Here is a 25,598-nt window from a genome sequence, read left to right as displayed (position 1 = left end):
GTGTGTAAGATGAATGACGAATGAAAAGTAAACAATCATTCATCATGGGGTCATTGTCTCGCGTTTAGACCAAACGATTATTGCTCGCTTTAACTTGTTTAAACGTCTTTTTACGATGATCGTTACGTCTAAAAGCCCCCTACAAACCTATTTTAACCTGCTATATCCAAGGACCCGATCAATGGATCTCCACTGTTGTCTCGGCACGCTGCGCAGCACACGGCCTTATGCCTCAATGCATCTGCTATCCTTGCTTGCCAACATAAAGTGCCTCTTATATACAGGCCAGCTTCCATTACGGAGTCTGAGACATATCGCCATTTACTTCTGGCACATGTCCGTGTGTTATTGGACTCGTGTAGGAAGACAACACATATCATCGTCCTTAATGACAGCAGAGAGCGGGCTGAGGAAAAGCTGTTTTCTGGGACACAATCCATTTGAGAGCTCGTTGGCAGTCTGCGGGCGGTCAGACAGCTGACCGGGGCATTTGGCTGTCTGTCAGAGCATGAGTTTGCTAAAACACAATACTGAGCGTTAGAAATTCAGTCTGGCTTGAAAAGCGGCATTAATTGAGCAGAGAGAAATATGAAAAAGTGTGCAAAGATTGTCACCTTAACCCTATGATGATTCTGTGGCATGACCAGAAGAGAGCTATGCACACAAGGCATCCCAGAAATACTGATTAACTGGAACATAGTTGCAGGAGGACTGGGGCAAAATTCCTCTTCAACATTGTTAGTGAGTAGAGGAGTTCCCCGTTCACACACTGAAGAATGACCAACTGCATCCGCTCTGACTGTCCCAGTCACAAGTCTTACCCTCTTATGATGTGCCTGGGAGAAGCTCTACCTCCTCTATGCTGTGGGCGGTGCCGTGGCTAGAGCATCACCAGCCCTGAAGACCCGGGGCACAGTAGGGAGTAATGATGTCGCCTCTCCTGGTGATGCGAGTATCAAGTCACCAGCAATTTTGCCCCAGGCCTCCTGCAACTATATTGCAGTTAATCAGTATTTCTGGGATGCCTTGTATGCATAGCTCTCTTCTAGTCATGCCACAGAAACCAGAAATGTGCGCGTTAAGCGCAGAGTTTGCACCATTCTGCAGAGTTCTGCAATATTGACTACAGATTTGACCGCATTCCCCTACAAGTGGTTTGTGAAAAGGCCCCCTTATGTACAGGCCTAAAAATTAGGTCCCTTTGTAAAGGCCTGAGTAGAAGCAGCTGCTGCACAGGTGAGGGTGGGTGGCACAAAGACCAGAGCAATAGGCCTGTTGCAGTGGCAGCAGGTGAGAGGCCCACGAGTGACCAATTGGGCTAATCAGCAGGACAGGAGGCCGTGGAGCAAAAACCCGCTGCAGTGGGTGAAGGTGACGTTAATGGCCGTAGACAATCGGTGTGGCCTAGACCACTAACTACGCAGGTGAATAGAGTAGCTGGGTGGTGCAGTAATTGGTGTCACAGCTGACCTATACAGAGTCCGGGTGGTGGTGTGATGTTGACTCTGAAGAATGCTGGTCCAGGTCAGACACAGTCTGGAGTTCCAGGCAGAGAAGAATGCAAGGAGAACAGGAGCCGCTACATCCTCCATAGCAAGACTGCTTGAAAAACACTCAAGTACTCGCAAAAGAGACGGTTATTAAATCCAAGGGTTCACTTAATTTCCCTGCACCGTGGATGACATCACGGGTACAACAGTCTGTGTTGGTTACATTGTTTTTGTCTAGAACTCCGACTTGGATACAGTCGCACCACATTGTGTTGGTCACCAATGCAGAACTTCAGGGAATTCCAAAGGGTTCACTTACTTTTTCTTGCAGCTCTATAAGGGGATTGATTAACACCGCTTCTGGGAGAAGGTATAGTGTTTGACACCTAGAAGACGTTCCAGAGCAATGACGGGAAAGATATAAATACTGCACTTGCCGTTAATATGGGTGAGATCAGATTCGTTGTGCTGGCAGAGCCGCCCCTCTAATAGCATCAACAAGTCCATTAGATGTATCAGCGGCACTAATGGAGGGGTTAATATCACTTTTGGCCCCGACTCAGTAACACTTTGCAGGGGCTGTACTGGGTGATGCTGGGAATTCGGATTACTCCCTGTGATTTGAGCCGCCTGCAGCCTGTTGGGGGTGATGCAGAACTACACCGATCATCTCTCATCCTAGAGATCATTTGGATTGGACTTTTTGCAAATGAGTAATGGAATAAAGTTTCCACAGCGCCACCTATTGGAAGGTAGCTGTACTGTGCAGTGATGAGGGGCAGTAACCCCAAAACAACTGTCTGTACTCAAGTATTCTGTTTTTTTTTCTTACATCCCTGGTCACCATTAAAAGCCTGTTAAAAGGTCGGATATTTACTCTTACTGTAGCTTCCTCTCAATAGGTGGCGCTGTTGAGGGTTATTCTATTACTCATTTGCATAGCTATTTCCTAGGGGGCATTGCACAGCCTTTAAGACCTCCTACACTCTCGTGGTGCTCTCCACAAGGAGGAACATTACGCCTAATTTGATTTCCCAGGGTCTGAATTTGATTTCTTAAAGGGATGTCTAGTTTTATGTAAACAAAGGTTAAAGGAGTTTTTTTGGACTTGGATGTTGATGACCGATCCTCAGGATAGGAATATCCGTTTGGTTCGGGGGGGGGGGGGGGGGGGGGGGGGGGTCTGTCGCTCAGGAATCGCACCATCAAGCTGTTTGAAGAGACCGCGGCACTTGTACAAGCACTTCATACTGGGCGCAGTGCTATACATTTCACAGTGGCGGTGCCTGGTATATCAGCTCAGTCCCATTTCCTTTAATTGAATTGGACCATTTGGTGAATGAACATGACTTCACTTGCCTGTATGAAGGTGAGCGTTGTGATCTGTTTAAACAGCTAATCGGCGGGGCTCCCGGTCTATGGGCACTTGCTGATTGGATATTTGATGGCCTATCCTCAGGATACATCCCAGAAAACCCCTTCAATGATTATTTAATGACTTTTTTTTTTTAAACTACAGGCTAAAAATTTGTCCTGACTTAGTTCTGCTCACAGCTGTGGGTTTGCTACAATTGTATCCACTGGTCTAAGGCCGGCTTCACACGAGCGTGACAGGCTCCGCTGCGGAATATTCCGCGGCAAAGCTCGTCACGGCGCCCCCCAGAGACCCCATACTTACCAGCGGAAGATAGCGTGAAGACGCTTCCCCGCCCACCGCCGCCGCGTCATGTGACACGCCCACCGCGTCACATGACGCGGCCGGCCGTGTCACGTGACGCGCCGGCCGCGTCATATGGCGCGGCTGCGGTAGGCGGGAAAGCGTTTTCACGCTATCTTCCGCTGTGTTACAGCGGGAGATAGCGTGAACGGACGGCTTCCATTGACTGCAATGGAAGCCGTCAGCGCGTACACCCGCGGCAAATAGAGCATGCCGCGGGTGAGGACGGGAGATTTCACCGTGCGGAATTCCGCATCGTGAGCATTGTGCTATTAGGTTCTATTGAACCTAATAGCTGTGGGCAACGCAGCGGATTTTCGCCGCGAATTACACGGCGTAAATCCGTTCGTGGGAAGGAGGCCTAAAGAATGTTCTGCTGAAATAATATGTATCCTGTTTTCAGAGTTTGCTACAATGTATCAGTTCATTGAGTTGTCTAGATCAGTTGTCCCCAACCTTTTTTGCAGCAGGGACCAGCTTCAAGCATGACCATTTTTCCATGGCTCGGCGGGGTGGGGGTAGGGCAGGCGCGGGGCTTTGGTCATATGGGGACGGGGTTTCAGTGGCTTCAGTAGTAATGCTATTACTACTGGGGCCAATATAGGGGACACTTTTACTAATAGTGACACCCCACAGTGGCCCCCAGTAGTAATAGTGACACCCCACAGTGGCCCCCAGTAGTAATAGTGACACCCCACAGCGGCCCCCAGTAGTAATAGTGACACCCCACAGCGGCCCCCAGTAGTAATAGTGACACCCTACAGCGGCCCCCAGCAGTGACAGTGCCCTCCCCCTACCCTAAGAACCATATACTTACCCCCTCCACCTTATGGAAGCGCTGCTGCTCCTCTGCCCGCTATGACGTCATTACACGCCCGATTACACTTCCGGTTCCTCATTTTGGTCGGAGCCAGAATTGTAATGGAGTTATTTGACGTGTACATCATGAGCTCGTCCCAGAGTACACGTCAGATGATACTCCATAGTGTGATGTGAACGGGGCCTAAAGGCAGAGACTGAGAAGACCACCTCGACCATTGGTTATCTTGTATATGGCCGTCTCCTTGAGCCGCTCTCACACAGGCGTTTCTTAGTGTTTACCGCGGCGTTCTGAACGCTGTAAACCGCCTCCATTGATTTCAATGCAGCTTCTTAATGAAGCGTTTGAACATTAGAAAAGCTGCAGTTTTTGAACGCTGTCTGCTCTTCTAGTGCGTTCCAGCGGGTTTTTACGCACCTCGTCGCCCATTGCAATGATGGGGTGCCTTTAAAAATGCTCTTGAATGCTGTCGGATACATTTAAAAACGCTGTAAAATGATGCATTTAAAAACTCAGCGTTTTTGCGGACGCCTGTGTGAGGGCAGCCTTAAAGGGGGCTACCAGAAAGTGATAGAAGTCTGATCAGTCTGCTGAAAGTCTAACCAATCCTGAGAACGATGGGCCTGTGTCCCCCTCTTATCACTGTGTGGAAGCTTCCCCTACCTGCAGTGACATCACACGGAGCAGAGCGATGTGAAAGATCCCCGTTCTCTGCATAGGTTGAGGTCTGGGTGGTGAGCCCCCCCACCGATCAGACTTCTATTACCTATCCCATAGATGGGCGATAAAGGTTAATTGTGGTCCAACTCCTTTAACTTTAAGGATATAAACCCACGGACCTACATTTATCCGATTCATAGGGGTTCTGTGGAAATGCTATAAAATGGGAACACCCCACCCCCACCCCCACCCCCCTTCATATTCCAATTTGCTGACAGCAAGCGGAGATCTTGAAAATGTTGAACTAAAACAAAGTATATGCTTAAGTTTTTTTTTTGTGTAAATCCCTCATTAATCTGTAAACCTTAGCGGAGAGCGGTGAGTCAGGGCTGCACCCTTCACAGGATGCAGAACAGGATTGTGGTTATGTACACTCGGACTCCACACCCTCATTCATGCCCGTCCAGGGGAGGGTGCCGAGCCACTTGGATGAGCGCTAAAATAATCAAAGGGAGTCAATTAAGGACAAAATGGCGTAACAAATAATTTGGATGTAAAGGATGGAGATAAATGTAGGAAACCAAAGTCAGCTTTATTATGTACCCGAAAATGTTCAGCGGGATGTACGGGGTTAAACATGGCAGAATGGATGGCATGCAGCATTTTGGGGTCGCACAAACCCTTCCTCTCCAGCAAATGGTGAAGATGCGTAGTGATACATCAGAATACATTGTTACAGTTAGCCCAAAAGGCATGAAAACGGTAACAATTGGTAAAGGAATACTAATAAAATGGCCACAATTGATATTAACCCCTTGGTGACCGCACAAACTCCTTTTTAGGGCGGTCAGTAATAGACCACCACCTTTTTTACAGCGCTGCATCCGAATCCTGCCGCTCGCCTCCCGTGCCGGTAGTCCAAGAGTGAAACCAAGCGGTTGAGGAGTGGATGGGACTAATGGGCTGATTAGCTGCTTGTTGCTTTTATCTTCTTCCTTTAATCAGGTCCTTTTTAACGGTTTTCTTATTTACTCCTCGCTGCTGACCAATAATATTTTATTTATTGATCTTTCCATTTATTAATGAAATGTTTTTGTAAAAAAACCCACTTGCTGGGCTTGTCGTGCCGTATCCATCTCCATGCTGGGGATATTAATTAAAGGGCTTCGCTGCCCAATTGTCTCAGTGTCGCTCGTCCTTCTCCTGGACCATTCTGCTTACTCCAGCAGTGCCAGGCCCTGGTTTTCTACTCTTGTCCATTTTCATTGGCAGCACCCTGAATGGTGGCTGACTTGCCGCTGGCACAAGACTTGGCATTAGGTCAGGGTTGGCACAATTTAGAGACGTACCGCCGCCTTCTTGGGGACCCCAGTAGTTGGACAGATGTTACGGGAACATGACATCAGTGGTTGTCCCAGCAATCGGATGCCACCAATCGGACATTGATGGCATGTTGAATCTATAGACGCCGATGTTGATTGGTTACGATTACACCAGAAGTCGTGCCCCTTGACGTTTGACAGCTGTGGCACCAGGTTCATTATTCCCCAAAAGGTAGAGATCTTTATGGATGTGACTTGAACATTCTCCAGATAACTAATAGTTATTCCAGTCTGCCATTCTCCCTAATAAAGGCTGTGATCCTGTTTATGGCCGCTTACATAGTCCTTTTATACTGTGTTTGCATATGGCAGGGTCAGTGAAATGCGCCGTGTCACGAGGAGGACGCACATTATATACATGCTCTTCCTGAGGGTCGGTGGACTTCTTGTACAATTTCTGATCCATTTCCATGTTGATCTCTCTGCTGTGATTAATGGGGGGTAATGAGAATCCGCAGACTGTCCGGATCCTCACATTCACATGCAGGCTCATAGCACAGACTCAGGATATTATCAGAGGCGGCAATTACTGCTAAAGACATCAACATTTCCTTCTCTGAACTTCCAACCTTGTGTTTAGATCCGAGTCTCCTTGGATGTGAAGACGCCGGGGCCCCTACTATATTGATCCCTGGTAGCAGAAAGCTACATACAGCAACTGGGAATTGGCTGCATGTATATAGCTTCCTGGCAGCGGAGGAAACATTGCTGGGGCATACGATAGATGTGGAGATTGGCCTTGACTACTGGGGGATTGTTCTACTATGACTGACTGTTGAGAAAGGGAGGGTTTGGCCCTACTTGGACTGCTGGGAAAGTAATAGGGTAGTGGACATGCTGTGACTACAGGGGAAACGAGAGGGTGGAGGGAGGGGAGATTCTGTGACTAATGGGGAAATATAAGCTGTTGTGACCAGTGGGCAAGTAGAAGAGAGGGTAATGGTGGGCTTAGGTGCCCAAATATTTAAAACCATCCGATGGGCATTCCCAGAATTATGATACTTGCAGCAGGACTGTTGAATGTCGGTCATTGCCTACTAATGGTGCTTTAATGGGACTGAGTTACAGAACAGACATGCCCACCATATAGGGGAGTCGCTGTGTCTTTGGAAATTGTAAAGCGGATGGAATGCTCAATTGTGCTGATGGTTTGGTATTCTGGGGGATTAGACGCATTATTCACCTGTCGTAGGAATAGGTCATCAGTGTTCAAAAGAATGGGATTAATATACGCACAAGTTTAGAGAGTCTCGCAACGTAACAAACTCGGGGAGATTCTCTGCTGTGTGAAACTGGCCTGATATTAAAAAAAAAAAAAAAGGTACTGACCCAAATGATGCATCTTTAGCCTCTGTTGGGTTACACAAGGGCCTATGGATACACAGTGCATTCTAATTCATTGTGGAAATGGTCGTACCGAGATAGCCCAACTGTAATTAACCAAGTAAAATGTCAAGCAAAATCGTTTTATGACTCAGTAGAAATCTGATGTTGACTCATGGCGGTTGCAGGTGTAATTCCCTGTATCCTACCACCGTGACAGGACTGCCCTTTATAAACATCTATCTAGTAACATAATCCAATCTACTAATTCATTAAATAAAATTCTGGCCTTAATTCCCTTGTCTGACATTTCACTGGACACGTTTTGTATGTCAGTCTGGACTAGATAATCCTCCAAATACCATAACAAAGCAACAGACTATAGAATAAAAGCAAATGACTACGGTAATACTGCTCCCTATGTACAAGAATATAACTACTATAATACTGCCCCCTGTGTACAAGAATATAACTACTATAATACTGCCCCCTGTGTACAAGAATATAACTACTATAATACTGCCCCCTATGTACAAGAATATAACTACTATAATACTGCCCCCTATGTACAAGAATATAACTACTATAATACTGCCCCTATGTACAAGAATATAACTACTATAATACTGCCCCTATGTACAAGAATATAACTACTATAATACTGCCCCTATGTACAAGAATATAACTACTATAATACTGCCCCTATGTACAAGAATATAACTACTATAATACTGCCCCCTATGTACAAGAATATAACTACTATAATACTGCCTCCTATGTACAAGAATATAACTACTATAATACTGCCCCCTATGTACAAGAATATAACTACTATAATACTGCCCCCTATGTACAAGAATATAACTACTATAATACTACTACTATGTACAAGAATATAACTACTATAATACTGCCCCCTATATACAAGAATATAACTACTATAATACTGCCCCCTATATACAAGAATATAACTACTATAATATTGCCCCCTATGTACAAGAATATAACTACTATAATACTGCCCCCTATGTACAAGAATATAACTACTATAATACTACTACTATGTACAAGAATATAACTACTATAATACTGCCCCCTATATACAAGAATATAACTACTATAATACTGCCCCCTATATACAAGAATATAACTACTATAATACTGCCCCCTATGTACAAGAATATAACTACTATAATACTGCTCCCTATGTACAAGAATATAACTACTATAATACTGCTCCCTATGTACAAGAATATAACTACTATAATACTGCCCCTATGTACAAGAATATAACTACTATAATACTGCCCCCTATGTACAAGAATATAACTACTATAATACTGCCCCTATGTACAAGAATATAACTACTATAATACTACTACTATGTACAAGAATATAACTACTATAGTACTGCCCCCTATGTACAAGAATAGAACTACTATAGTACTGCCCCCTATGTACAAGAATAGAACTACTATAGTACTGCCCCCTATGTACGATCTCCTCTGTCATCTTTATCACCCTTACCATGCTTTGAGTTCTTCAGATGACCTTAGAATAAGTTATGCCGTTCCCATCTCCAAGACTTCTCTCAAGCTGCACGAGTTCTCTGGAATGCGCTATCCAGGACAATCTGGTGAATCCCCAACACCGACAATTTTAGTCTAGTCCTAAAAATACATGGCCTTAGGGAGGCCCATCACATTTCCTAATTTACCTCTTCCATTGTTTTTTCCTGTGTCACACTCTCCTCCCAGTAGCTGAACACTGGATTACCCCCTCAATGAGCATCTCATACAGCTTTATGTATGCTGCCCTATTTATATAAATGATGGCCAACCGTTGTACAGAACAAGCACCGTTACCTCTGGTGTCTGCTCATGTTCCCTCTGATCGGTAAGGTGCCGTGCTATATAATGCCTATTATTATACTGCCCCCTGTGGACAACAGGACCTGATCGGGAGGCTCTGAAGGGAGTTGTTACTTGTGGACATCTGTGTTGGTCCTATGAGGAGGACATGTGTGCTCTAGGACTGCTGCTGAATCTCCGTCTAGTACAGTGGGGAGCGACAGGGACGCCGTCGCTGATTACTTGGCACGGGGCTCTGTCTGTACAATACGGTTCTGTTTCCAGTGAGTCACTGTAAGATGGACTGATGACGTGTTGTGTGAACACAGGGCAACAATGTCGCCAACACACAATGTCCTGATGAGCATTGGCGCTACACTGTAGAAGCCTCCAGGAGCCTTGTAATCTGGGAAGAGGAGCTCGTTGGCACATCAGCAGTCCCGAGAATCCTGGGAATTAAAGTATATTCATATGAAGAACACAATACCGAACTTGCTACATGTGTAGAAGGTTATACTGTAATACCGCACTTCAGCTATATTGACTATATGGAGGCTGCAGCGCCATCTAGTGTTATAACCCCAACTGTATCTACAGCAAAAAGTAATCATGTATACTCCTACTTCTTTCTTCCCTTCTACACTTGATGTATGTACACAGTGACTCCACCAGCAGAATAGTGAGTGCAGCTCTGGAGTATAATGCAGGATGTAACTCAGGATCAGTACAGGATAAGTAATGTATGTACACAGTGACTCCACCAGCAGAATAGTGAGTGCAGCTCTGGAGTATAATACAGGATGTAACTCAGGATCAGTACAGGATAAGTAATGTATGTACACAGTGACTCCACCAGCAGAATAGTGAGTGCAGCTCTGGAGGATAATACAGGATGTAAAGCTGCCTGCAGACAAGCGGAATTTCCACCCGTGGAAGCTGCCATAGGATTGCGTTAGCAAGCGCAATCCCAGGCAGACGGCCGCGCGAAATCGCGGCATGCTATATTTTTGTGAAAGGTCACTCCCTGGCTCCGCTACGCGCAGGCGCCGGCAGCTGGCACACGAAAGAGCTGGGACCGCGAGAGCAGGTCAGTGACGCGCTGCTCTCTGCAGACCCTCGGGTCGGGTCCTGCTGCGAGAATTCTCGCAGCCAGATCCGAAGCGGCCGTCTGCAGGCGGCCTAACTCAGGATCAGTACAGGATAAGTAATGTATGTACACAGTGACTCCACCAGCAGAATAGTGAGTGCAGCTCTGGAGTATAGGACAGAATGTAACTCAGGATCAGTACAGGATAAGTAATGTATGTACACAGTGACTCCACCAGAATAGTGAGTGCAGCTCTGGAGTATAATACAGGATGTAACTCAGGATCAGTACAGGATAAGTAATGTATGTACACAGTGACTCCACCAGAATAGTGAGTGCAGCTCTGCAGTATAATACAGGATGTAACTCAGGAGCAGTACAGGGTTAGTCAACTATGTACACAGTGACTCTACCAGCAGAATACTGAGTGCAGCTCTGGGGTATAATACAGGATGTAACTCAGGATCAGTACAGAATAAGTAATGTATGTACAGAGTGACTCCACCAGCAGAATAGTGAGTGCAGCTCTGGAGTATAAGGCTGCGTCCAGACGTCTTGGTCGGATCCGGCTGCGAGAATTCTCGCAGCGGGACCCGACCCGAGCGTCTGCAGAGAGCAGCGTGACACTCGCCTGCTCCCGCGGCCCCGGCTCTTTCATGTGCCGGTGCATGCGCAGAGCGGAGTCGGAGGCCGGTGAGTGACATTTCTGTGCGGAGCCGTCTGCATAGGATTGCGTTTGTTAACGCAATCCTATGGCCGCTTCCAGGGGCGGAAATTCCGCGGGAAATCCCGCCGCGGAATTTCTTCCCGTCTGCAGGCAGCCTAATACAGGATGTAACTCAGGATCAGTACAGGGTAAGTAATGTATGTACACAGTGACTCCACCAGCAGAATAGTGAGTGCAGCTCTGGAGTATAATACAGGATGTGAGGCCGCCTGCAGACGAGCGGGTCGGATCTGGCAGCGAGAATTCTCGCCGCGCGATCCGACCCGAGAGCCTGCAGGGACGAGCGCGTACTCACCCGCGCCTGGCGGCCCCGGCTCTTTCATGTGCCGGCTGCCGCGCAGCCGGCGCATGCGCAGACCGGAGCCGGCGGCCAGGTGAGTGCGTGCCCCGCAGAAAATTAGGACATGCCGCGGTTTATTTGCCGCGCGAGATTTCGCGCGGCCAAACCGCGGCCGTCTGCATAGGAGTGCGTATTTTAATGCACTCCTATGCAAACTTTCAGCGGCGGAAATCCCGCGGGAAATCCCGCGGCGGGATTTCCGCTCGTGTGCAGGCAGCCTAACTCGGGATCAGTACAGGATAATTAATGTATGTACACAGTGACTCCACCAGCAGAATAGTGAGTGCAGCTCTGGAGTATAATACAGGATGTAACTCAGGATCAGTACAGGATAAGTAATGTATGTACACAGTGACCCCACCAGCAGAATAGTGAGTGCAGCTCTGGAGTATAATACAGGATGTAACTCAGGATCAGTACAGGATAAGTAATGTATGTACACAGTGACCCCACCAGCAGAATAGTGAGTGCAGCTCTGGAGTATAATACAGGATGTAACTCAGGATAAGTAATGTATGTACACAGTGACCCCACCAGCAGAATAGTGAGTGCAGCTCTGGAGTATAATACAGGATGTAACTCAGGATCAGTACAGGATACTGCTTTGGATTCTCCCAGTAATTACTGTCTTCTCTCTCGGCAGGAGTTCTGTTCTGACCCTCATCTTTTTGTAGATGGCATCAGCGCGCACGACTTGCACCAGGGTCAGGTGGGGAACTGTTGGTTCGTGGCTGCCTGTTCCTCTCTTGCTTCACGGGAGCCCCTGTGGCAGAAGGTAAGCTGTCTAGGGACAAAGGGAAGATACATCGATCTAGCTTTGTGTCATGTGATGAATGAGAACGTTGATGTCTACAGGCTGAAGAGCTGTATAGATTTAATCCTTCTAATAGTTACAATTGTATCCAGTGCTGATAATCCTTCTATCTATGAGTTGAGGAAACAAGCTAAATGGCACTCCATAGTGTAATACCACAATGCGGAATTAAACCGTATCGATAGAAAATTGGTACCTGGGCGCATATAAAAATGGCAGTTCAGCAGGGTCCTTATAGCAGCGACTGATAGCCCTCTGGTAAACATAGCAGAATAAAAGCAGATTTTAGGTGCGTTCATAGATAATAGATCGGGGGAGTCGGCGGCGACGGGTTTCAGCATCGGATCGGTGCCTTTTATTAACTGATGCAAAGAACAGAACTGTTTAAAAGACAGTGGGTGATGTCATGTGAGCAAGTCACATGATCGACCGGGATATTTAAATGGTCACATGACGAATAGACACTTAAAAATCACATGATGCAAACAATACAAAAATAGAATCAAAATGTAAAAAATAAACCTACAACTTGAAGCTACAGACCACTAAGAGAAAACAGAAACTACAGCGAAAGAAAGGCATTAACCCCTTGAGTGGCACGCCCGGAAATTTTCCTGGATGAGCTCCACTGCTCATAGCGACATAGCCCGGAAGATTTCCGGGCTATGTATCACTATGGGAGCTGCAGAGCACAATGCCACAAGCTGTGACAGTGTGCTCTGCCTGCACAGACCCACAGAGAACAAAGCAAGGGCTTTGAAAAACAAGCAGAAGATATTGCCGATCTTCCGGCAATCTCCTGCTTCTAAGTCCTGCTTTGTTTACAGGTTGCCATAGAGACCATTGGCTTGTCAAAAGCAAGCTTATGGTCTCTGTGGCAGGGAAAGCTGGTGCTTGGCTGTCAGAGGACAGCCAGGCACCAGCTCTTACAGCAGAGATCAGAGAAAACCTCCGATCTCTGCTGTGTTAACCCTTTACATGCTGTAAAGGGCTGTCACCATCGGACCCCCGGAATGTGATCAGGGGGTCCTGATGGGTCCCTGTGGAAGTCCCCTAAAGTGACAAAAAAAGAAAAAGTTAAAAAATTATAAAAAAAATAAAAACACTTGTCTCCCTTTACTTTTTCTAAAAAATTAAAAATAAAATTACATATGTGGTATCCATGCGTCGTAATGACATAGAGAAGCAAGATAATTCATTATTTAACCCCTTAATGACATGGCCCCTTTTTTTCTTTTTTCCCCATTTCTCCCCCCCCCCCCCCCCATCCCCTTCCCCGTTTAAAAAATTATAACTCCTTTATTTATCCATTGACGTCTCTGTATGAGGCCTTGTTTTTTGCGGGACGAGTTGTAGTGTTTAATGGGGCTATATAAAGTACCATATAACGTACTTTTACAAAATTTTAAGTTGAGTAAAATGAAAACAAAACGACATTCCGCCATCTTATTTCTACGGCGCACAAACGGCGACAAAAATAACCTGATAACTTTATTCTATGGGTCAGTACGATTACTACGATAGTTTTTTTTTTTTTTTTTTATGCTCTAGCACTTGTTTTTTTTTTCAAAGACATTTAATCTTTTAAAATTATTTTCTGCTGCATCTTCTGCGCGCAATAACTTTTTTATTTTTCTGTCGACATAGTTGAGCAAGGGCTCATTTTTTGCAGGACGTTGGTACCAAGCCGGAATACATACAAATTTTTATTCGCTTTTTATTGCATTTTTTTCTGGGAAACAGGGTGACTGAAAAAGTGCATTTGTGGTGTTCTTCACTTTTTTTTTTCAGACTACGTTCACCGTGCAGGGTAAATAATGCACTACTTTGATAGATCGGATATTTACGGACACGACGATACCAAATGGGTATTTTTCTTTTAGGATTTAGATTTTTTTTTTATTATACATATGGCAAAAGGAGGGTGATTTAAAATTTTTATTTTTAAAGTGTGAAAAAGTCATGAAAAAGAAAAATAACTATTATAATTTGGTATTGGCATAATCGTACCGGCCTGTAGAATGACTTTAATACATTATTTGTACTGCTCAGAGAATGCAGTGAAAAATAAAAATAAAAAACATGCCAGAATTACAGATTTTGTTAATCTTGCCACTAGAAAAAAATGGAATAAAAAGTGATCAAAATTTTACATTTTCCAAAAAAATAGATAAATCAAGACTGGAGTTCATCCCGCAAAAAAAAACACGGCCTTCTAGAGCTCTAGCAATGGGAAAATAAAATTAATACAGCTCTTGGAATGTGGCGACGCATAAGCAAACCTTTAAAAAAAAATGTTTACCATGTACAAAAATAGCGAAATATAAAAACTGTATAAACTTGCTATCGCCGAAATCGTGTGACTCAGAGAATAATGTTATCAAATTATTTATTCTGCACGCTGAACGTTGTAAAAAAGTTATGCAATACATTATATATACCCAAAAATGATGCCATCAAAAAGTACAACTTGTCCCGCAAAAAACAAGCCCTCATACGGCCGTGTCAAAGAAAAAAATGAAAATGTTATGGCTCTTGGAACGCAACTGCAAAATTAGTTGAAATTCAATAATTGGACAATTTTAAAAACCTGCCCTGATGGGTCTGACAGGGGGGTAGGAAACCCGCCACTCAAGGGGTTAATCCAAACAAAAAAGTAACCATATAATAGAGTTTGGGCAGAGAGTGATAACTATGTGATTGCATGAACAAATCAGGTGAGCGGCCCGGCGGGCATTTAAATGGTAACAAGGCAAATGTTGAAAACCCACACAAGATCTGTTGAGGTTGTGCTGAAATGAAAGTGCATCAATCTGTGAATTGGCACAGCACAGTCAAATAACAAGCTCAGCTCTGCTACATCATCTCCCTGTATGGGCTTGTAAGGCGGATCATTCCCCAGAATTACTACTGCATGCGTTTTTCCATCCAGTGCTGCGGGGTTCGCACTCTGATGGCTAATCCAGTGCATGCGATGGCTGATTAGAGCCTCAGTTCCTCCCGGATTATATATTTATTTATAAGTTGCAGCTCCTCGTCCCCGGGGATCACCCTTGCAGGTCAGAAGAGTCTTCTGAGAGCTCATTACGCCCAGTTGCTTGGAGGCTCTGCGCTGCCCCCTGCGCCTGGAGATCGCTGTTTACTGTTTATTGACTCTCGCTGACTCCTTTATCAAATGGAAAACCTGCAGCTTATGTTTCCATTAGATAGGCAAATGTGTAAAATGTGAAGCAGAGGGGTAATGTACGGCGCGGCAGGAAAAATGGCTGCCCGTGTATACCAGTGGGGGGCAGAGTTAGGCTGGAGTCGCACAGCCATAAGCATATTAGGGATTTTGCAGGTCCTCTTAATTCTAAGACCTGCATGAGCATCATTATAGCTAATAAGCAGGTTTTTATCCCTCAGAGGGTAACTGCTTATATCCTCGCCAAGGACAGTAGGGCCCCTTACCCCATTATTTAATATAGCACCAGAAGTGCAGTCACCTACTTGACAGATCGAAGATATGAGCCAAAACCTAACCTGCTCTGGTGGACTTTTCCCTTCCATAGGCGGGGAAGTTGAGCCACAGGCGCCATTGAAATGAATGGGTGTATACCTGCAATACCACCACAGGCCACTGCACGATGTACAGAGCTATCTGCTTCCTGCTTGAAACACTATGACATCAAACAACTGACTGGCTCTTGGCGTCCTGTTCTGTGGATGGCTCATTTTCCTGAACTAGAAAACCTCTTTAAGAAGTGTTTATTTGGCGACACAATGCAAAAATCAGATCTTCTTTATCCCCTTTATTATTAATTTCAGACACGGTTTGCAAGGTGTTGTCTAAATTGGGCTCGGGAGCTGAATTTGCTTCATACCCGGTTGCTGTTGCTGCCAGAAATTGACACAGTCGGAAATGGCACCAATCACTGCCATTTAACTGCTTAAATGCCGCAATCCCTTCTGACCGTGACATTATTGCTGGAAGCCGATGGGTTGCCATGGCAGCTTGGGACCTTGTGAAGGCTCCCAGGTCTACCGTATACCTTTTAGCCTATAAAACCTGTGGCATGGCTTAATAGGCTGCTGGTAAAATTACAATACACTGCAATACTTTAGTATTGCAGTATGTTGTACAAGCGATAAGATAATCACAAGTTCAGATCACCTGGTGTCTTATTAGGAGTCCAGCTACTGAGCTGCAAAAACATAACTTGTAAACCTAGCCTAAGAAACTGCTGAATAGCTTTTCAATAACTTGATGCTCATGGACCTTCTGCCAGGTGAAAGACCCCACCCTAAGATGTCTCCATGCCCTAATGGATGGCGGTCGTCCAGGTGTGACCATGCTTTTAGTATTTCTCCAAGCGATCCTGACCCGAAGTTCTAAGTAATTATTTTGAGATGGTAAGAAGATGAAGGCTGTGGTGAGGTTCTTCTCTGGGACACTTGATACTATTTCCTTGTGAAGGAGAAGACTTGTACAGTAAAGGCATCCTATTTGCAGAACTAGTACAGTTTCAGTTCTCCTAGTGTCATGTTTCTAAGGTAACATCCGCGTAAAGCTACTCCCCATAGATGTATTTACATAAGCTATTACGTGTTGATGAAGCTGCAAATGAGACAAGAGCGCTTCCTCAGGAACCCTCCAAGGAGATGTTGCCTCAATGAACTGGGGTTGCTTAGCACTCATGATTTGGAGGCAGGTGAAGAGAAGAGAAAACTCTCTTCTCCACTTCACTTATACGTTCCCTGGCAAGAAAGCAAGACTTCTTGAAAGAGTTGATCCCCTTGAAGACTATGGCGACACAGGCAAAAGAAGTAGAGTTCTTCTTCACGGAAGACACCCAACTCACTAAGTGCATGCGCATACGAGCCCTTAGCCTCCAGCAGAAGAACACCAAGCCCCAAGAAGGTGAAAAGTTACTCAAACCCAACGAGTACGTCTATCGGCTGGACTTTATCAAACAAAAGTTGACGTTTTTGTGGTGGAAAGTCCAGCTTAAGACTCCAGGAGAGGTAATCATCACCGGAACGTCTCAACATTGGACTCCAGATCTCACTAACCTCATGACCAGACAGCTTCTGGAACCCTCAGCCATCTTCTGCAAAAAGACTGATGACGATGAGGTTGAGTGTAACGAGGCAGATGCCCAAGAGTTCGGAGAAAGGTTGTGTGAGCTCGCCAAGATTCGGAAGGTTATGTTCTTTATTCTGACTTTTGCCGATGGAACTGAACCGGGAAATGTCACGTGTTCTGTTGGATTCAAAGCCTAAGGAGAGACTCCTTGGGATAGAAGAATCTTAATAGCGATTAAATTAAGAACCCCAAATTTTGGACTTCTGCAGTAACTATTTTCTTGTCCATATACAAATTGTATGTGTAGCCAAGTACATGCGTGTCTGTGAAGTTGTCACAATTTCAATCTGTCTCTTTGTCTACGGGTTTTTTGTATTGTGTTTTAATTAATTGTTTCCGTGGTTTCATGGAACCTCGTGTGACGGTTGTATACTGTAATTTTAAAGGGTATGGATAGGTTTTAAAGCCAATTATTTTATTGCTCCAGTGCATCTACTTCAAAATATGGAGCAACTTTGGAAATGGTCTGGTTTAAGGCCGGCTGCACACGGCCGTGACGGCTCCGCCGCAGAATTCTGCGGCGGAGTCCAACACAGCGCCCCCCCCCCCCCAGAGACCCCAATACTTACCTGCAGATCCGGTGTCTTCTGTCCTGCATGACGCTTTGGCGCGCATGCGCAATAGAGCGCGTGATGTGCCGCAGCGTCACATGATGCACCGGCCGCGTCATATGACATGGCGGGTGGGGAAGCAGTTTCACGCTATCTTCCGCTGTGCTACAGCGGAAGATAGCGTGACAGACGGCTTCCATTGACTGCAAATAGAGCATGCTGCGGGTGAGGCCGGGTGATTTCACGGTGCGGAATTCCGCGATGGAATTCCGCACCGTGAGCATTGAGCTTATTAGGTCCAATAGAACCTAACAGCTGCGGGCAACGCGGCGGAAATCCGTCCATGGGAAGGAGCCCTTAAATCTCCTTTCGTTTTGTGAATATAGTTCTTATACAGACTTGTGTGTCTCCATGGTTACAGACTACAAACCAGCCCTGTGTAGTCTGATCCTGCAGTCACATGTTGCTCCCTTACTCCACAGCAGTGTAGACATTGAAGTAACCATAGAAATGTATCTGCATAGCGGCTGCATACATGGCACTAGATTCCATTTTTAATCAAGACTTGCAAAGTTGCTCATTTTCTATTTAAAGGAGTTGGCGGCGGGCGCGGCATGCAGATTGGGGCGTCTCTCACACTGAATTTAATGGTTTTCATTTTGACACAAAATCCGTCAGAATATCCTTCTTATTCAGCTGCAAATCAGACTAACGGGATGCACGTCTGCAGCGGGACGATATTCACTGGTCCAAGGGATTGTTCAATTGCCGATTGCTCAATCTTGGTAAAAAAACATTCCGCTTCTTACGCCCTGCATGGGAGATCGTTAGACATTTGCTCCGTTTTTATTTATTTGATTGACGGCTTTATTCTTTTTCATCCTTTTTTCTGTTATATTCAAAGCTAATTTCTATATCCTAATTTAATATAAATGTACGATATCTGAATATAATGTATTTATAAGGTTCATGAAAAATAAACTAGTTTTTCTACATCAGTTTAAATCTTGTGATTAACATGGCAAATAACGGTGATCTTCATGCAACCCTCCAATTTTGGGACAATATTCTGTCCTGCACCCGGAGGGGGCATCATCGGTGGGAGATCTTCTCAGCCTTTTTCTTCTGCTGGTTTTCAGGCCATCATGTTCTAGCTAAGCTATGCACTGTTCTGTGATTGGCCAGCACTGATCACATGAGCAGTGGTAGCCAATGATGCACCATGGTCGGCTTTTGGTCACTTGGCGTTCTGTGCTGAAATTATTATCCAGCATATAAATTATAACCTGTACACCAGATTTCTGGCATAATTTATGACTTTTTTCCCCCCCTTTTTATGACACTCCAGCACTTTACCAGGCAGGCTGTCAGATTTATATCACAAACTGGAATATAGTGGAGAACCGACCGCTTGTAGGAAGGCTCCAGTACCCTGTTGTACCACCTCTAGCTTGGATACAAGATGTGATACAGACAGGCATGGAGGCTCTAGTACCCTGTTGTACTGCCTCTAGCTTGGATACAAGATGTGATACGGGGGGCATGGAGGCTCTAGTTCCCTGTTGTACCACCTCTAGCTTGGATACAAGATGTGATACGGGCGGGCATGGAGGCTCTAGTACCCTGTTGTACCACCTCTAGCTTGGATACAAGATGTGATACGGATGGGCATGGAGGCTCTAGTACCCTGTTGTACCGCCTCTAGCTTGGATACAAGATGTGATACGGGTGGGCATGGAGGCTCTAGTATCCTGTTGTACCGCCTCTAGCTTGGATACAAGATGTGATACAGGTGGGCATGGAGGTTCTAGTACCCTGTTGTACCACCTCTAGCTTGGATACAAGATGTGATACGGATGGGCATGGAGGCTCTAGTACCCTGTTGTACCGCCTCTAGCTTGGATACAAGATGTGATACGGGTGGGCATGGAGGCTCTAGTACCCTGTTGTACCGCCTCTAGCTTGGATACAAGATGTGATACAGGTGGGCATGGAGGTTCTAGTACCCTGTTGTACCACCTCTAGCTTGGATACAAGATGTGATACAGGCGGGCATGGAGGCTCTAGTACCCTGTTGTACCGCTTCTAGCTTGGATACAAGATGTGATACAGGTGGGCATGGAGGTTCTAGTACCCTGTTGTACCACCTCTAGCTTGGATACAAGATGTGATGGAGGCTCTAGTACCCTGTTGTACCGCCTCTAGCTTGGATACAAGATGTGATACGGGCGGGCATGGAGGCTCTAGTACCCTGTTGTACCACCTCTAGCTTGGATACAAGATGTGATACAGGCTGGCATGGAGACTCTTGTACCCTGTTGTACCGCTTCTAGCTTGGATACAACATGTGATACGGGTGGGCATGGAGGTTCTAGTACCCTGTTGTACCACCTCTAGCTTGGATACAAGATGTGATGGAGGCTCTAGTACCCTGTTGTACCGCCTCTAGCTTGGATACAAGATGTGATACAGGGGGGCATGGAGGCTCTAGTACCCTGTTGTACCGCCTCTAGCTTGGATACAAGATGTGATACAGGTGGGCATGGAGGCTCTAGTACCCTGTTGTACCGCCTCTAGCTTGGATACAAGATGTGATACGGGTGGGCATGGAGGCTCTAGTACCCTGTTGTACCGCCTCTAGCTTGGATACAAGATGTGATACAGGCAGACTGAACTAGATGGACATGGTCTTTATTCAGCCTAGCATACTATGTTACCACTACTGGGGGTGACTGACTGTCATATGCGATGGCCCCCCAGACCATCACACCAGCAGGGGGCAGTGTACCGCTCCACAGCAAAGACAGGATTGAGGCGCTCACCCCGAGGTCTCCAGACACGAACACGACCATCGCCAGCACCCAAACTAAACCTGTATTTGTGACTGAAGACAACCCCTCTGTATTGTCCAGTTCCATCGTTCACAACATCACTGCAAACTGGGGTAACGGTCAGAGGCGGTACAGGTAATGGGGGCGACGGTGGGGGGATAGAGGCCGTACACGTAATGGGGGCGACGGTGGGGGGCACGGGCCGTACACGTAATGGGGGCGACGGTGGGGGGCACGGGCCGTACACGTAATGGGGGCGACGGTGGGGGGCACGGGCCGTACACGTAATGGGGGCGACGGTGGGGGGCACGGGCCGTACACGTAATGGGGGCGACGGTGGGGGGGCACGGGCCGTACACGTAATGGGGGCGACGGGGGGGGGGGCAGGGGCCGTACACGTAATGGGGGCGACGGTGGGGGGGGGCAGGGGCCGTACACGTAATGGGGGCGACGGTGGGGGGGGGCAGGGGCCGTACACGTAATGGGGGCGACGGGGGGGGGCAGGGGCCGTACACGTAATGGGGGCGACGGGGGGGGGGGGCAGGGGCCGTACACGTAATGGGGGCGACGGGGGGGGGGGGGCAGGGGCCGTACACGTAATGGGGGCGACGGGGGGGGGGGGGCAGGGGCCGTACACGTAATGGGGGCGACGGGGGGGGGGGGGGCAGGGGCCGTACACGTAATGGGGGCGACGGTGGGGGGGGGGGGCAGAGGCCGTACACGTAATGGGGGCGACGGGGGGGGGGGGGCAGAGGCCGTACACGTAATGGGGGCGACGGTGGGGGGGGGGCAGAGGCCGTACACGTAGTGCGGGCGACGGTGGGGGGGGGGGGCAGAGGCCGTACACGTAGTGGGGGAGCGACGGTGGGGGGGGGGGCAGAGGCCGTACACGTAGTGGGGGCGCGACGGTGGGGGGGGGGGCAGAGGCCGTACACGTAGTGGGGGCGCGACGGTGGGGGGGGGGGCAGAGGCCGTACACGTAGTGGGGGCGCGACGGTGGGGGGGGGGGGCAGAGGCCGTACACGTAGTTGGGGCGCGACGGTGGGGGTCAGGGGCCGCACACGTGGTGGGGGTCAGGGGCCGCACACGTGGTGGGGGCGCGTCGGTGGGGGAGGTCAGGGGCTGTACATGTAATGGGGCGTGAGACCAAATGTCCTTCAGCAAAGCGCCTAGAAATGGTTCCCACAGACACAGGGGTGTAACTATGGCGCCCCCTGTCTCTGGATGGGGTAGGGGATAACTTTTTAGATCTGTGACGGTCTAACGAGTTGCACCATGAGCCACAGTTGCTGATACGAACAAGCCTCTGTGTTTTTAGGTGGTTCCCGGAGGTTGGACTCCTCTGATCAGATATTAATGGCCACTGCTCTCCCTTATTAGTCGGGGGCACATACTGCTGGCCGTGTATTGTATATGTGAACACTATTATCAGCCTGTTTTATATTGCTGCACACTTTCAAGCTGCTCGTTTAGTTTTGCACTGAGGCGTCCCCCGGCCCCTCCACCGCGTTACATAGGAATAGATGGAGGTAATAAAACATCTGCTCGGTCGCCGGCAGCCATATATCCCCTCGCCGCGCAATGCTGACTGCTGCAATTATTTTTTTCTTTTGGCTCCTACTTGACGGTGACAGATGTCGGTCATCCCCGGCCTCCTCCTCCTGTAATCTTAGCAAAAATTGGCGTAAACTCCTGATGAGTGGCGCCTTCCTCGCCGGTAACTGTTATTTCTGACTGCAGTGGGGCGGGGAGGGTGTAATATTGATCCTCGATAGGTGCCAGATTATCACATATTCTGGATTATTGGACCTGTCTTAGACTCTGGATCTCTTGTGTCTTCCGTTTTATTGGATGCTGGATTAAAGCGACTGTCTGGACATTCACTATTGAAGACCTTTCCTCAGGATAGGATATCAATAGTTGATCAGTTGGGGTCTGCCATTTGGGTCCACCACTGATTGCCCGGCCTGCTGACAGTGTGGACAGCTCTGGAAGCAGCGCCGTCAAGATCGCCGTGGCCCAGGCTGGTATTGCACTGAATTCCATAGGAGCTGCTGGCAGCGTGGCTGGTTGGCGGGGGTTCTGATTGGGGACTACTCAACGATCAACTATTGATGACCTATTCTGAGGACAGGTCACACATACTAAAAGACCCCAGAGAACCCCCCCTATAACTGAGTCTTAATGTACCTAGAGAACAAATAAAGTTGGCCAGAAGAGGGTAAAAGGCCAAAAAAAAGATTTTTCATTATACCTACTTGACTGTGTTCACACGGGTTTCTGTGCCAGAGGTGTGTTCAGTGCCCTATGACTCTTGGTATGTAGTGACACAATGACAGTGGTGGGGGCGCTCAGCAGACCCCCAGAACAGTTCTGGGATGTAGTGACACAATGACAGTGGTGGGGGCGCTCAGCAGACCACCAGAACAGTTCTGGGATGTAGTGACACAATGACAGTGGTGGGGGCGCTCAGCAGACCCCCAGAACAGTTCTGGGATGTAGTGACACAATGACAGTGGTGGGGGCGCTCAGCAGACCCCCAGAACAGTTCTGGGATGTAGTGACACAATGACAGTGGTGGGGGCACTCAGCAGACCCCCAGAACAGTTCTGGGATGTAGTGACACAATGACAGTGGTGGGGGCGCTCAGCAGACCCCCAGAACAGTTCTGGGATGTAGTGACACAATGACAGTGGTAGGGGCGCTCAGCAGACCCCCAGAACAGTTCTGGGATGTAGTGACACAATGACAGTGGTAGGGGTGCTCAGCAGACCCCCAGAACAGTTCTGGTATGTAGTGACACAATGACAGTGGTGGGGGCGCTCAGCAGACCACCAGAACAGTTCTGGGATGTAGTGACACAATGACAGTGGTGGGGGCGCTCAGCAGACCACCAGAACAGTTCTGGTATGTAGTGACCCAATGACAGTGGTGGGGGCGCTCAGCAGACCACCAGAACAGTTCTGGGATTGTAGGCGGATCTATTGAATGCAGAAGTGAACGGAGAAAACTTGCTGAAGGCGTTGAGGCTTATTCACATCAGTTTGTTCTTTCTGTTTTTAATGGATCCGTTTTTTTTAAAGTGAAACAGATCGCAGAATGGAGTTAAACCTGAAGCCATCTGTGGTTTCTGGCCCATTTCTATCAGTGTTTCCATTTGTATCAATTTTCGATGGTTCACTTCGTTTGTCTTTCTAACCTTCTGCGCATCCATTCATTTCCATTACCCATAGAATGTAAGGAGAAAACCTAAGGAAATTTGTGAGGAAACAATGGCGCAGCCGTCCGCACTATTAATTGTTTTTGTTTAAAAACTGAAATCAAACCGAGCGGAGACATTCCAGTTACTATTAAACTTAAAGGGAACTCAAGCAGAAGTGTTTTCAGTTTTGGCTGCTCAGATGGAACAGCTGGAAGGAAAAAAGTGCAGATGTAAACAGGCCCTTTAAAAAAGTGGGCGTCACTAAAGGGGCGTGGTTTACTTCATGTTCCTGTCATTTGCAGTCTGTGCAGCAGGATGAAGTTTTTTTACCAAGTAGGCCCCCACCTGTTCTTATAGGGTAAGTTCAGAACTGGGGAGGGGGAGGAGATAAATACGTGTTGTAAACTTGTAATGGGGGAGACTCCACCCCCTTAGACTGAAGTGACGGATGTCATGGGAATTGACTTTTTTTTTTACTTTAGTGTTGGTGTCAGTAGAGGGGTAGTTACTAGGATCCTCATGTTTGTGGCATCAAAACGTCTATCCTCTAATATTGCTTAAAGGGGATGTCCAGGAAGTAAGACGGTTGGCTTAAGCCCAGTGACTACTTGTAAAAGCAATAAACCTGACTGTTTTTCTGTTTAATCCCACCGCTCCAGTCCCCCAGGTCTCCACTCGCTTCCTCACAGATCGGTCATGGCCATCCAAGCATGTGACCACTACACCTAATCCCTGGCCTCCGCGTTGGTATAGCTGATGCCAGGGATTCGCTGACCATTACATGCTTAGACTGCCTCATAAAAGAGCTACCCAGAAGTGAGCAGAGACCAGGAGGACCGTAGCGGTGAGGATTGGAGCACCATAGGGGGCGGAACAGGTGAGTAGTCATTGTGCTTATGCTAAAACATTTACTCCCTGGACATTCCCTTTAAAGGAGACTCTACATGAACACTTCTCCTTTTTGGAACACAGGTCATTCCCAACTGGAAGGAGCAGGAGTGGAATTCGGAGAAGCCGGAGAACTACGCTGGGATCTTTCATTTCCATTTCTGGCGTTTTGGTCAGTGGGTGGACGTGGTGATCGATGACCGGCTGCCGACCATCCATAATGAGCTGATTTATTGTCATTCCAATGACCAGAATGAGCTGTGGTGCGCCCTGGTGGAGAAAGCTTATGCCAAGTACGTCCTCATGCTCCAAAGGGGGTCGAGTGGGGGTGGGGGGGGGGGGGGGGGGGGGGGGAGGTCAGCTCGTGGAGTTGGCAGGGGAGCATATTACTTTCCACTCATCTATAAATCCAAGTCTAGTAACTTGTCTGATGTCACCAAATCCCTGGCAGTGACATCACTGGTCTTGGACAGGAGAGGGGCATACTTTAGGCTGTGATGCCAACCATTCCATTGGTTTAGTCAAAGTTGTGTGTTACAGCATAAAAATTCCTAATCTCCACCTTTTATCATTGTCCCCGTAGTCAGCAGACCATCATCTAAAAGAAAGTTAGAAGTCAATCGCCAAATTTTACTTGGAAACGGTCAACCAGTGGGAGGGGATTTATTTTATATTGAAGTAGTCAAATCCACGCCCCAATTCACACTGTCACCATTAGGTCTGTTTCACACGGGCGACACGATATCGCCGAGAGAAAATCGCAGTGATTTTTGCATTGGTGGTCCGTCCGA

At 47.3% G+C, this 25,598-nt stretch overlaps 2 protein-coding genes across 4 annotated transcripts in view; both read left to right on the top strand.

The window, feature by feature from the left end:
* CAPN5 (calpain 5) overlaps window positions 1-25,598 on the top strand; it is an 86,549-nt gene that overhangs the window by 34,881 nt on the left and 26,070 nt on the right. For all 3 annotated transcript variants that reach the window (XM_066588274.1, XM_066588276.1, XM_066588275.1), the window contains exons 3-4: window positions 12,040-12,171; window positions 24,892-25,100. In XM_066588274.1, coding sequence (XP_066444371.1) covers window positions 12,040-12,171; window positions 24,892-25,100 — 341 coding nt within the window. The remainder of the gene's footprint in view (window positions 1-12,039; window positions 12,172-24,891; window positions 25,101-25,598) is intronic.
* OMP (olfactory marker protein) lies at window positions 16,941-17,528 on the top strand. The gene has a single exon (XM_066588277.1). It carries the CDS (start codon window positions 16,996-16,998, stop codon window positions 17,470-17,472), a length of 477 nt encoding a protein of 158 aa, XP_066444374.1. The 5' UTR covers window positions 16,941-16,995; the 3' UTR covers window positions 17,473-17,528.

This window comes from Eleutherodactylus coqui, chromosome 1, assembly GCF_035609145.1.
Source record: "Eleutherodactylus coqui strain aEleCoq1 chromosome 1, aEleCoq1.hap1, whole genome shotgun sequence".
Classification (NCBI taxonomy): Eukaryota; Metazoa; Chordata; class Amphibia; order Anura; family Eleutherodactylidae; genus Eleutherodactylus; species Eleutherodactylus coqui.
The sequence above is the reverse complement of the archived record's forward strand: the minus strand, read 5'-3'. Positions and strand labels throughout refer to the sequence as shown.

What these genes read in the sequence shown, in the direction of transcription:
- OMP (XM_066588277.1), top strand. Translation starts at nt 16,996, where the DNA reads ATGGCGACACAGGCAAAAGAAGTAGAGTTCTTCTTCACGGAAGACACC.